This window comes from Martes martes, assembly GCF_963455335.1.
Source record: "Martes martes genome assembly, chromosome: 11".
Classification (NCBI taxonomy): domain Eukaryota; kingdom Metazoa; phylum Chordata; class Mammalia; order Carnivora; family Mustelidae; genus Martes; species Martes martes.
The window spans coordinates 37,737,493-37,750,751 of NC_137899.1; the positions used below are offsets into that span (position 1 = coordinate 37,737,493).

The 13,259-nt window shown below is 34.5% G+C and overlaps 1 protein-coding gene across 1 annotated transcript in view; it reads left to right on the forward strand.

The window, feature by feature from the left end:
- Window positions 1–13,259, forward strand: part of AKAP9 (A-kinase anchoring protein 9) — a 187,950-nt gene that overhangs the window by 78,528 nt on the left and 96,163 nt on the right. The window contains exons 9-12 of the mRNA XM_080818398.1: window positions 1,138–3,525; window positions 7,362–7,575; window positions 9,652–9,731; window positions 12,624–12,762. Coding sequence (XP_080674524.1) covers window positions 1,138–3,525; window positions 7,362–7,575; window positions 9,652–9,731; window positions 12,624–12,762 — 2,821 coding nt within the window. The remainder of the gene's footprint in view (window positions 1–1,137; window positions 3,526–7,361; window positions 7,576–9,651; window positions 9,732–12,623; window positions 12,763–13,259) is intronic.

A 13,259-nucleotide genomic window follows, 5' to 3' on the forward strand; every position in this document is an offset into this window, starting at 1 on the left:
CCCAGAGGGATCAGAATTTTCAGTCTCAAGGCACCTTGATTCTCTTCTCTGGACGAGAAGAGTACTTCTTGTATGGATGAAATGAGTACTGCCAACTCTCTGAGGCTTTCCTTTCTCTAGACTTAAATTTTTTTCTTTATAGAGGTGTGAGTACATTCATTCAGGGTGCCTTAAAGTCCTCTGAGCCTGGGACTCCTGTCTCAGTAAGGTGATTTTACTTACCTACTTATATTCTGTTCCACTTGTTGGAACGTTGTACTTTGTTTGTACTTGGGACCTTAGCCCTAAACTATTTAGGCAACTAAGAAACAGTCAAACTTTGTTTCTAAGGCTTCTGCTTGACTCCTTTATGTTGTACCACTCTTATGAATGATTGTGACTATGGATGTACCTTGACCTATGTCCTAGGTTTAGGCTTCTATACAGTTCCAAAGTAGAGGCCCAAGTCAGAACTAGAAGAAAATATCTGTCCTGCTTTCAAATTTCTGTTCAAACCTAAAGTCTAGGATCAAGTGAATGTGCCATAAATGGTGTAGTGGTCTTACATGTTGTTCGAGATTTAGCCACTTACATGTTGGATATCTCTAAATTTCTAATTTTACTTAGCCACAGGAATGAAGTTAAGGCAGACCCATAGGAACCTTTTTTTGTTGTTGTTTTAGTCTTTTCATAGCACTTGCCCATCAAACACCTTCAAGTCACTAGAATACATGGAAGGAATCTTGAGTTATATTTAAGACTTTGTTCTGGAGTTATAAAGAGTACATAGTACTATAGCTACAGAAAATACTAAGTTCTTAGAATGTTCATCAGCTAATAAGAAAGATGAAAATGTAATGGCCTAGACATTTAATCCTACTAATTTTGAAATTAGTATTTTTAAACCATAGCAGTGTAAGAATTTCTTTCTTCCAGGAAGACCAACACTACTGTAGTGTTTGCTTACAAATAGTGTTGGGTACACAAGTCTTATCTCATTGACTTGGGAAAAATTAAGGGGCAAGCCTTGCAATTACTTTTTATAGAATTTTGAACAAAACCAGACGTTTCTCGGTTTTTTGGTATTGAGGTTAAGCAATGTAAGTTGCCATGAACTAAAAGTGCCATTTTTATGTTTTCATTTTTCTCTTTCTAAAGGAACAAGACAAAAAAGTAGAAAGCTCAAATAAAGAAATACAGGAAAAGGATACAATCATTGAAGAATTAAATACAAAAATAATAGAAGATGAAAAAAAAACTGTAGAGCTAATGGATAAAGTCACAGCTGCTGATAAATTACTGGAAGAATTACAAGAACAGGTTGTACAAAAGAACCAAGAGATTAAAAACATGAAATTAGAGTTGACTAATTCCAAGCAAAAAGAAAGACAGTGTTCTGAGGAAATAAAACAATTAATGGGAACAGTTGAAGAACTTCAGAAGAAAAATCATAAAGATAGCCAGTTTGAAACTGATATTCTACAAAGAATGGAACAAGAAACACAAAGAAAATTAGAACAGCTCCGGGCAGAGCTGGATGAGATGTACGGGCAGCAGATAGTACAGATGAAACAGGAGTTAATAAAACAACACATGTCACAGATAGATGAACTTAAAATACAACATAAGGGAGACATGGAGAATGCTTTAAGATCATGTCCAAGTATTACAGTTAATGAAGATCAAATAAAGTTAATGAATATGGCAATAAATGAACTGAACATAAAATTGCAAGATACTAACTCTCAAAAAGAAAAACTCAAGGAAGAATTAGGTGTAATTTCGGGAGAAAAGTCTGCGCTACAGAGACAGCTTGAAGACCTTTTTGAAGAATTGAGCTTTTCAAGGGAACAGATTCAGAGAGCTAGACAGACAATAGCTGAACAAGAAAGTAAACTCAGTGAAGCACACAAGTCCCTTAGTACAGTGGAAGATTTGAAAGCTGAGATTGTTTCTGCCTCTGAATCCAGAAAAGAACTAGAATTAAAACATGAAGCAGAAGTTACAAATTACAAGATAAAACTTGAAATGTTAGAAAGAGAAAAAAATGCTGTATTAGACAGAATGGCTGAATCGCAAGAGGCTGAATTAGAGAGGCTGAGGACACAGCTTCTGTTTAGTCATGAAGAAGAACTTTCCAAACTAAAAGAAGATTTAGAAATTGAGCATCGAATAAATATTGAGAAACTTAAGGATAATTTAGGCATTCACTACAAACAGCAGATAGATGGCTTACAGAATGAAATGAGTAAAAAGATAGAAACCATGCAGTTTGAAAAAGACAGTTTGATAACTAAGCAGAATCAATTAATTTTAGAAATTTCAAAGCTAAAAGATTTACAGCAGTCCCTTGTGAATTCAAAATCAGAGGAAATGACTCTTCAAATCAATGAACTTCAAAAAGAAATTGAAATACTCAGGCAAGAAGAAAAGGAAAAGGGTACACTTGAACAAGAAGTTCAAGAATTGCAACTTAAAACTGAATTATTAGAGAAACAAATGAAGGAAAAAGAGGATAACCTTCAAGAAAAATTTACACAACTTGAAGCAGAGAACAGCACTCTTAAAAATGAAAAGAAAGCCCTTGAAGACATGTTGAAAATGTATTCTCCCGTTAACCAAGAAGAAAGATTAATATTCATAGACCCCATTAAGTCCAAATCCCAAGATTGTAACTGGCAAAAAGAAATAGAAGTACTTACTGAGGAAAATGAGGACCTCAAGAAACAATGTATTCAGCTAACTGAAGAGATTGAAAGGCAAAGGAACACTTTTTCATTTGCTGAAAAAAATTTTGAAGTTAACTATCAAGAGTTACAGGAGGACTATGCTTGCCTTCTCAAGGTAAAAACTGACTTAGAAGACAGCAAAAACAAACAAGAAGTAGAGTATAAAAGTAAGCTTAAAACACTTAGTGAAGAGCTTCATCATTTGCAAAGAATAAATCCAAGTATGGTAAAAATGAAAAGTTCAGTCTTTGATGAGGACAAAACTTTCATAGGAGAATCATTGGAAACCGGTGAGGTCGTTGAGAAAGATACAACAGAACTTATGGAAAAACTTGAGGTCACCAAGCGAGAAAAGTTAGAACTGTTAGAGAGATTGTCTGATCTTTCTGAACAATTAAAGCAGAAACATGGTGAGATTACTTTTCTGAGTGAAGAAGTAAAGTCTTTAAAGCGAGAGAAAGAACAAGTATTATTGAGATGTAGAGAGCTAGAAATCATCATTAACCATAAACGGGCAGAAAATGTAAAGGTGTGTGATGTTCAGTTAGACTCTTTAAAAGATGGTGTTGTGGCTATGACAAGCAAGGATTCTGGAGGATCAGTTTCTAAAATAAATAAAGAGTTTGTTGAAGAATCAAAAATAATGGAGGAAGATAAAATTCCTTTTGAAAATAGTACTATTGGAAAAGAAGGCAAGCAAGAACAGTTGTTTTTGGATCACTTGCCATTAATGACAAATGGATCATCACTTGGGACAGCTGAACCAAGTAGAAATGATAAACTTCAGTGGGAACTCAGTGTACTTAAATCAGAACAGGTATGTTTACTTATTTACATGTATAGATGCTAAAACATAGTGAAAATGTATAATTCATGCAAAAAATGTTTCATCTTCCTAAAACACAATTAATCTTACAAAACAATGAAAATGAACCCTATCATGTAATTCTCATTTGGGCCTATCAGCTATTTTGTTGTTGTTGTTAAGATTTTATTTATTAATTTATTTATTTGTCAGAGAGAGAGAAAGTGCACAAGCAAGTAAGCACAAGTTGGGGAGTGGCAGGCAGAGGGAAAAACAGGCTCCCAGCTGAGCAGGGAGCCCAATGCAGGACTCTGCTCCCAAAACCCTGGGATTGTGACCTGAGCTGAAGGCAGACGCTTAACTGACTGAGCCACCCAGGTGCCCTAGCTGTCATTGCTTTTACCTCTTTTCTTAAACACTGTTGCCTTTCTTTCAGTTAATTTATGTTATATATTCTGTTAAGGAAATAAAAACATGGGAATGGTTTCATACTTTCTTTGGATAGGCAAGAATTTCAGTAACTTGGTAGAGAAGCTGAGCTTTAAAAAAGTTTGTAATATTTTGTTGTAATTCAAAGCTTGGTTTCAGCATTTTGTTTTATTTTAGTGTTTTTGAACTTCCACAACTAAAAATTAACTCTTAAACTTTTCAGTACTTTATACTTATTTATTCAGTAGTTACAACACTGTATTTCCTTGAAAAAAATCTCGGGGCACCTGGGAGGCTCAGTTGGTTGGGCATCTGCTGTAGCTCAGGTCATGATTCCAAGGTCCTGGGATTGAAATCCGCTTTGGGCTTCCTGCTCAGTGGAGAGCCTGCTTCTTCCTCTCCCTCTGCCTGCTGCTCTCACTTCTTGTGCTCGCTCACTCTCTCTCAAATAAATAAATAAAATCTTAAAAAAAAATAGAAAAGAAAAAGAAATCTCAACTTAAGTCCTAGGATTCTCTCAGAGTACTGTATAAAGCTGAAGGGGCAAAAAGTATTAATTCTAACTATAACTAAAGAATGCAGATAATGAGTAATAATCATTCTTGACAATTTGTATTTATCAGATACTGATATTAGAAATAACTGGATTATGGACATTGGGGAGGGTATGTGCTATGATGAGTGGCTGTGAAATGTGTAAGCCTGATGATTCACAGACCTGTACCCCTGGGGCAAATAATACATTATATGGTAATAAAAATAATTTAAAAAAAAGAAATAACTGGAAAATTCTGCTAGGTATCTTGTATAATGCTGCTAAGTAAAACTTTGTTTCTTAATTTATGCAACAGGTATTTATTGAATCTCTAGTCAGGTATAGGGTATGCTAGTAAGCAAGAGAGCAGAAGAGCTTTCTTTGAGAACAGGAATATATTCTAGTCAGGGAGGCAGATAGTAGAGAAGGGAACAAGTAGAGTAGTTAGAAGAAGTGGTAGGTCCTATAAAGAACGTGATAGAGAATGATGGGTAGTGGTGGTGGCAGCATTAAATAGGATAGTCAGGAAAGTTCTCTCAGGGGAATTGACATTTGAATGGAGATCTGAAAGACTAAGGGGGAGCCTACCACATGCAAATTAGAGCAATTGTGAAGACTTAGATGAATTTCAGGAACTGAATGAAGGTGTGTTTAGTTGAGTTTGAAAGCAGGAGAGTGGAAGAAAAAGAGTTTGAAAAAGAAAAGAAGAGACAAGATCTTGGAGAGTCTTACAGACTTGGTAAGAAGTTGAGATTTTATTCTATGTACAGTAGGAAGCCTTTGGAAAATGTTCTCTTTTTATTTCTAATAAATACAGATCTTATGATGGAGTTACGTTACAATAAACCTATTGCAAATTGAAGTATTTTAAGTTGAAAATGAAGTGAATACACTTAACCTACTGAATATCATAGTTTAACCTAGTCTACCTTAAACGTGGTCAGAACACTTACATTAGCCCACAGTTGGACAAAATCATCTAACATAAAGCCTGTTTTATAATGAAGTGTTAAATATCTCATATAATTTATTGAATACTATACTGAAAGTAAAAAACAATGCTTGGATGGGTAAGAATGGTTGTAAATTTATTGTTTGTTCATCCTCATGATCATGTGACTGGCTGGGTGCTATGGCTCCCTGCTGCTGCATAAATGCTGCTGCATTTATGACCTTATATCAAATGTAAAGACACTTTACATTTTAATAACCTAAATAGAATTTAAAAATTCAATTTGCATAACTATGAATGCTTTGTTAAATATCTGGCATTGTCTTCAAAAGCATAATGTGGTTTTAACTTAATTACTCCTAAAAATGCTAGAGATCATTTAGATTTTTTAAAAAGACATTGAGAGAGGACCTGAATTTGAAGCTACCAAAATGGACAAATTTTCTCAGTAAAAATTTTGTTTTCCCTGCTAAAGACATTTTCATTGATGTTCAGATACCTTCTCCTTGACATTAACTTACATAAAGGAAGGCAAACCTGTATACTGTCCCTTCCCAGTTGTCACTACCAAGACAAACCTATCGGTGGATAGGGGAGTAAAATATGTGTGTGTAAAGGGAAGCTTACAGAAGAAATAGATAATTTATACATTAGTAACATCTCAGAACAAACTGTATATGCTTAGAAATAATGCTGACTCCCTAAAAAATACCTTGTTCTTATTACCTAGCTACTTGGCTAATAAACATGAAAAGATACTTTCAGCCTTATAAATTGATATAACAATAAGTTAATATTTTATACCCATCAGATTGGCAAAATGAGTCCTTCAGTAAAAAGTGTGGGGAGATGAATACTCACATATGCTATTAATATCAATGTAAATTGGCACAATTATATAAAACATAATTTGTTAAAATTTAATACATTTGATGTACATTACCTATGACCCAGCAGCTACATTTCTAGTTGATTTTCAGTATGATCCCTGACTAGCAGTATCAGCAGCACTTGAAACCAGGGTAAAATTCAAATTTGGGGGCCCCCCACCAGACTTCCTAAACCAGAAACACTGGGGAAAGGGCCCAGCAGTATGTTTTAATAAGCAGTCCAGATTATTCTGATGCCTGCTAAAGTTTGAGATCCACTATACTAGGAAACACTAGTGTATTTGTATAAGGACATATCTGTAAGAATTTAGTGCAGTATTTTTGAAATATGAAAAAATTAGAAATAATCCAGTTCATGTCCAAGAACGAAGTTGACAAATTTTCATGTATTCATAGATGCTGTACCACAGTTAAAATAAATTAATCTGTATCTACATGGAATAGATCTCAAATTGAATGAGAATAATTTGAAAAATAAATACCATTTTACACAATTTATGTAAATTCTTAGAAATATAAAATATAATGTATTATTTATAAGTACTGAAAAGTGATAGTATAAGAAATGTAGTGGACTTGTTGCAAATTTGTGAAAATGTTTGCCTTTGGGGATTAAATCTTATTTTCTTTCTAAGCCAAAAAAATATGTAGAAAGGAGAGAAATGGGAAAAAAAGACAAAAGAATTATATTTATTAAATTGGGGTATGAGTAGATAAGTGTTTATTACATTATTCTTTGCATTTCTCTATATTTAAAATATTTTTAAATGAAAAATAAAGGTGAGGCAATACTAAGTTATACCATATATCAAAATTTACCATAAAGTTGAGGTAATGACAATATTGTGCTACTTTCCTTGGAAAAGATAGGTAGATCAGCATAATAGAAGCGAGAAAAAAATTAGAGTTATCTTACATGAAGTTTTAAACTATAATTTCATGTATTTTCCCCTTGTCAATAATGTAAAAAATAGAAGTTAAATTATTTTAAAATTTTAAATAATTAAAAAATGTTCTAATGTGCACGTACATTCACTTTAAGAATGATTTAAGGCTACAGATGGAAGCTCAGCGTATATGCCTCTCTCTGGTTTATTCAACACATGTCGATCAAGTTCGTGAATATATGGAAAATGAAAAAGATAAAGCTCTTTGTAGTCTTAAGGAGGAACTTATTTCTGCCCAAGAAGAAAAGATAAAGGAACTTCAGGAAATACACCGGCAAGAGCTACAGAATATAAAAACACAAGGAACAGGTAAATGATTTCTTTTTTTTTTTTTCCTTTTTTTAAGTTTTTTTTATTTATCTGAGAGTGAGCGAGAGAGGGAAAGAGAGTACAGAGGGAGAAGGAGAAGCAGACTCCCGCTGAGTAGAGAGCCTGTTGTTGGGCTCCATCCCAGGACCCTGAGATCATGACCCGAGCCAAAGGCAGACACTTAACTGACTGAGCCACCCAGGTGCCCCTGGGTAAATGGTTTCTAAAAAAAAATTATAAATGCTGTGAAACAAATAAGTATCACTTAGAGCCCACCCACCCTTCCATAATTTTGTCCCTGCCTTAGAACCCATAGAAAAGGGTAACTGTACCCCAGTCCTGGATTCATTTGTTCATGTAATCATTGTTCATGTAATCATTTTTTTAAGTGCTTGAAAAATCTAAAATCACTGAATCATTTTCCCCCAGAAGTTACAATCAAGTGGGAAAGCAATATAAAATAATTTCTTAGAAAGCAATAGGACAATTTCTGTAATAGAAGAATGACTAGAAAGAACAGAAAAAGAAAGGAGAAAAGTTTCATAGTTTCTGGGAGGATGAGTGGGGTGGGGCAGCAGGCAGGAGGAGGAGGTTGGAATTTTAGAGAAGGCTCCTGAGTCTTAAACATAGAAGTGTGAGAGATTGTATCCATTTTGGAGAATTGAGAGTTCAAGTTAATGTAAGATACTAGTAGGGAATAAAGCTGGAAAGACTGACCAGAAAAGGCTTTATGTACTCTGACTGAAGCATGTGTAAGTCTTTTGCTACTGGTGATAAGACCTATAGGATTTTAAGTAGTAGGAGTAACATTAAAATTTTTGTTTTAAGGTAACACCATGGGGCAAAGTGGAGGAGGTAACTAGTGATGGGTAAACCAGTTAAGCAACTTTGGCAGTAATTCTGCTAATAATAATATTTATAACAGTAAAGTTTAAGAGTTAAAAGAGGTAGGCTGTAGTCTGTAGTTAATATAAGGAGGAAAAGGGAAAAATTAGGAGTGATCTGTAAGTTTCTAGCTTGGATAATTGGATTGAAAATGACTGTAGTCACAAAGAGGATGCAGAGCAGATCTGTGGGGAAAATAATAAATTCAGGTTGCTACATACTGAGTTAAAGAGACCTACTGACTTTAGAAAAGAGTTGTCTTGTAGGTAGTTAAAAATAGAAGTCCAAAACACAAGAGGGAGGTTTGGGTTGATGATAAAGATTTGGTATCAGAAGATCATTTGAGGCCAGAGAAAAGAATGAGATGTCCTAGGAGACTGTAGTTTGGGCCAAAAGACTAAGATGGCACTGTGGGAAGCAGGAACATATAAGGAACCTGAAATAGAAGACTACTTGCAGTTAACTTTTATCTTTAATAATTATTAATCACTAAATGAACTAGACTTCTTCTGTTCAAGGCATCTCTAGGCTTTCACCCTTGACAGATTTGCTTTTGAGAATGAGGTGGTTCATAAGTTTGTGCAATTGCTCTGTTGAACAGAATAGAATTTAAAGAGTGGCTTAAAAAAGAATACCATAGTTTTCACTAAAGGAGTTCCTTGGGTTTGAATGTAATAAGATGTTAAATGTTTGTTGTTTTTATTGATATCCTCTTTAGATAGAATCTGTCCAGTGATTTTCAACTACAAGTTAATTAATTGGTCTGCTAATGTAATGGTTGATGAAGTTAGTTAGTGAGTAATCACCAGCATTTTTTTAATAAACAAGGGTACAGGAGATCAGGAAACAATAGAGTATATAGCATGTAGAAGGGGCAGATAATGATTTGTAAAATTCTTATGTCAGTTTTTCATGGATGTATAAATAGATTATGATATGTGATGTATTTCTTGTATTGGGTGGTAGTAAAAAATTTTGTAAGTCACTGCTTTATGCCAATTTGTAGGATAGAAACAATTTTACAAATTATCTGGAACAGTTAACAATGAGCAGTAGAAAAGAACTTTGAAAGAAATAAAGAATTTAAAACTAATGTTATTGTAAAGGAAGCTTCCAGTTGATATAGGTTTAATATAATAATAGTACTTAAGTATGTGAATTAAATGTTTAATTCAGTATCTGTTCTATTAGGTGGTGAAGTAAAGCCTTTACAAATGCTCATTGGAAAACTACGCAAGGCGGTGTCTGAAGAATGTTCCTATTTTACACAGGTAAGATATTAGTTAAAAAGTCCTTTTAGACAGGAAATGCTAGACTTCAGAACTGCACTTGGAAAATATTCCTGAGTTTTTAAGTTTAAAATGAACATTTAAATGTTTCCTGATAATCTTTTGAAATAAAGTAAATTGAAGTAAATTATCTTAACAGTTGAACAGACAAAAGGTATACCTAATACAAAAACAAGAGTGGACCAATAAAACCCCAGAAAGGTCTCTTTCCTGCCCCTGCCCACTTGGTGGTTGAGTGTATCTGATGACTTACTCGGGGAGATTGCACAAGACCATTAAGTTACAATTTCACACTTCAGATTGCCAAAAACTAAAAACCCTATTTATGCCAGTATAATTATATTTGTGAAGATGGGCTGAAATAGAACCTCTTATATACTGCTAGTGAGAAAGTACTACCTTGAGAAGCAAGTTGACAAGGTCTGTTTTTGAAGTTATATACATCCCATAGCCCAAGCATTTGTGCACAACCAGATCTATTCATTGCTTAAGTGTCTTTAAGTTAAAAATGGGAGGGGTACCTGGGTGGCTCAGTCCATTAAGCACCTGCCTTCAGGTTGGCCTGTGATTCTTGGGTCCTGGGATCGAGCCCCGCATTGGGCTCCCTGCTCAGTGGGGAGCCTGCTTCTCCCTTTCCCTCTGCCTGCTGCTCTGCCTGTGTGCGCTCGCTCGCTCTCAAATAAATAAATAAAATCTTTTTTAAAAAATAAGTTAAAAATGGGAGACAGCTCTGATTACTGTGAATAAGGGCAAGAAATTGTGTTACCTCCATGCAGTAGAACTCCGTTTAGTAGTGTTTGGTATCTGTATTAATACCAATAAATCTCAAAAAAGTATAAAGCCTGTATGCTAGATTACTTACCTCTGGGTAAAGGGAAAGGTGAATAAAATGGGTAGACAGTACTTAAAACCAAGAGCTTCGAATCTCTATGTACTGTTCAGTTTCTTTAAAAAAACATGGAGATAATATGACAAAATACTGCTATTTGTGTAAGTTAGGTAATAAATTATTTTTTCTGCATATTTGAAATAGTTCAAAATTTAAAATACATGCTTTGGCTTGTTCCTGATCTCTTCCCAGGCTTTTGTATTTATAAACTGAAGGGGGAGAGGGTGGTATTAGTTGGGAGAGGTAGAGCTACCTTACTGATTCTTTTTTTTTTTTAAAGATTTGTTTATTTGAGAGTGAGAGAGAGAGGTGGGTGGGGGGTGGGTAGAGAGCAAGAGAGAGAATCTTGAGCAGCCTCTGCACTGAGCACAGAGCCCAATCTGGGGCCCCATCTCATGACCCTGAGATCGTGACCTGTGCTGAAACCAGCAGTTGGACACTTAACCAGCTGAGTCACTCAGGGGCCCTAATTCTGATTTTCTATAATATTAAAATGTTTTGCAAAAAACTCAAAAAGTGAGAACTAAGCCCACCTAAGGCCTGTCTTCCTTCAGCTACACAGCAATCTCCACCTCCACCTCTGCCAAAGGGTTCAGACAATATCCTTGTGTATCTCTTGCTGATAGTAAATAATGGAAAGAAGGCCCAAGTCATAGTAGTTCATTTATAAGCTGACATTACATGTTCCTTCCTTTTGTAGTTGTCTTTACCTGGTTGCTCATCTCAAGTTAAAATATGAATCAGCTTGTTCTAATAAAGTGTTCCTCTGGGATTCTTCATGAAACGTGGTTTTGTCACTAATTGTTGATGTTGCCATGGACTAGTTAACTTCATCTTTTTGAGTGTTTCTTCATCTGTAAATGGGGTTTCTATCAGCTCTAACATGATAAAATTCCATCTTAGGAACTGTGCTGAAAATTTAATAAATTCTATTATTAATTGACAGTTTAGTTTAACTTTTAAGCAAATCTCAAAAAATAGGAATAATAAATAGTTTGGTTTTTAAGTCTAGAAGTTAGAGGTTGTTTCCAGTTGTATGTGAGGCAAAGGTGAATCTCAAATGATTATGGGTCATGTATTGTTTTTAAATGATAGTAGAATTGTTTGTTGCTCAGGAGAAAAACCAGAATAATGTGTCAAATATTTTTAATTTGTTGTCTATATAAAGCACAGAATACTACCTTTGTGTTACAGAAAAGTATATGGACGTAATCTCCTACATCATATAATTTCTTTTTTTTTTAACTTATTTATTTGAGAGAGAGCAAGTGAGGATGTTAAGCAGGGGAGGGGCTGACGGAGAGGAAGAGAATCTCATGTAGACTCTGCACTGAGTATGGAGCCCAACTTGGGGCTTGATATCATGACCCTGAGATCACAACCTGAGCCAAAATCAAGAATCGAACATTTAACAGACTGAGCCACCCAGGCGCCTCCATATATTATAATTTCTGTAGAATTTATAGACTTTCTAGTCACCTTTTTTTTTTTTTTTAAAGTAAGATCTGTGCCTAGCTTGGGGCTTTACCTCATGACCCCAGGATCAAGAGTCACATACTCTTTTAGCTGAGCCAGCCAGGCGCCCCTCTAGGGGTCATCATTTTTTAACTTCTGTCCTTGTCTTCTGGTATTTTTTCAAGGGTGGCTAACATTACAGAGATAACGTCAGTCTAGGATCCAAGCTAGAAAATGATAGATTAAAGTACAAGCTATCTTCATTATTAGAAGCAAAAAAATAGTTTAATGCAATTAATATTGTAAATATTTTCCTGCTCTAAGAATTTCTTGTCCTATATAAAGGGAGAAAAATCTAGACTTAACTGTTTCTTTTGCAGACTGACAGGGCATATGGAAGAGTGTTTTCCTATTGATTTTTCTGTGCCATTTTGACTGTCTTTTGCATTTAGGAAAATAATGTTTAATGATTTTCAAAGGTAGACATCAACATTTTAATTCTGTAAAATATCTAATTTTGTTGTTAATAGACTTTTTGCAATGTCCTTGGTGAACATTATACTCCTGCTTTAAAATGTGAAATAAATGTAGAGGAGAGAGAGAGTGCTGGTGTTCACACTTCTGAAAATCAAGAACTAGAATTGCAAGATTATAGATATGAAGTTCAAGGTAATAAAATCTGATCACATTATTTTCTTAAGTCATTTAATGATGAACTTTTACTTTTAATCATGATTCAGTCACTTAATTGGATTCATGAAATCTTATATTTAATACAGATTTTTATTTTTTAAAAAATGCAATAATTGTGATATAAAGAGAACCAAAGATGTCTACAACTTTCTTGTCTCTTTATCCTTTATCCCTCTACACCTGTTTTTCCCTGTGTAATTTTTCCCTTAATTTTACACCATAGATCCATGCCTTTGAAAGTTATTGTATTTATTAAATACATTTATGTCAGTGATTTATTTTTTTTTTTAAAGAATAAGAAGACCTGAAGTATCATTCTTTTTTTTTTTTTTTTTTTTTTTTTTTTTTTTTATTCAACAGAGATCACAAGTAGGCAGAGAGACAGGCAGAGGCAGGCCGAGAGACAGGCAGAGAGGGAGAGGGGGAAGAAGGCTCCCTGCTGAGCAGAGAGCATGATGATGTTTCTTGATCCC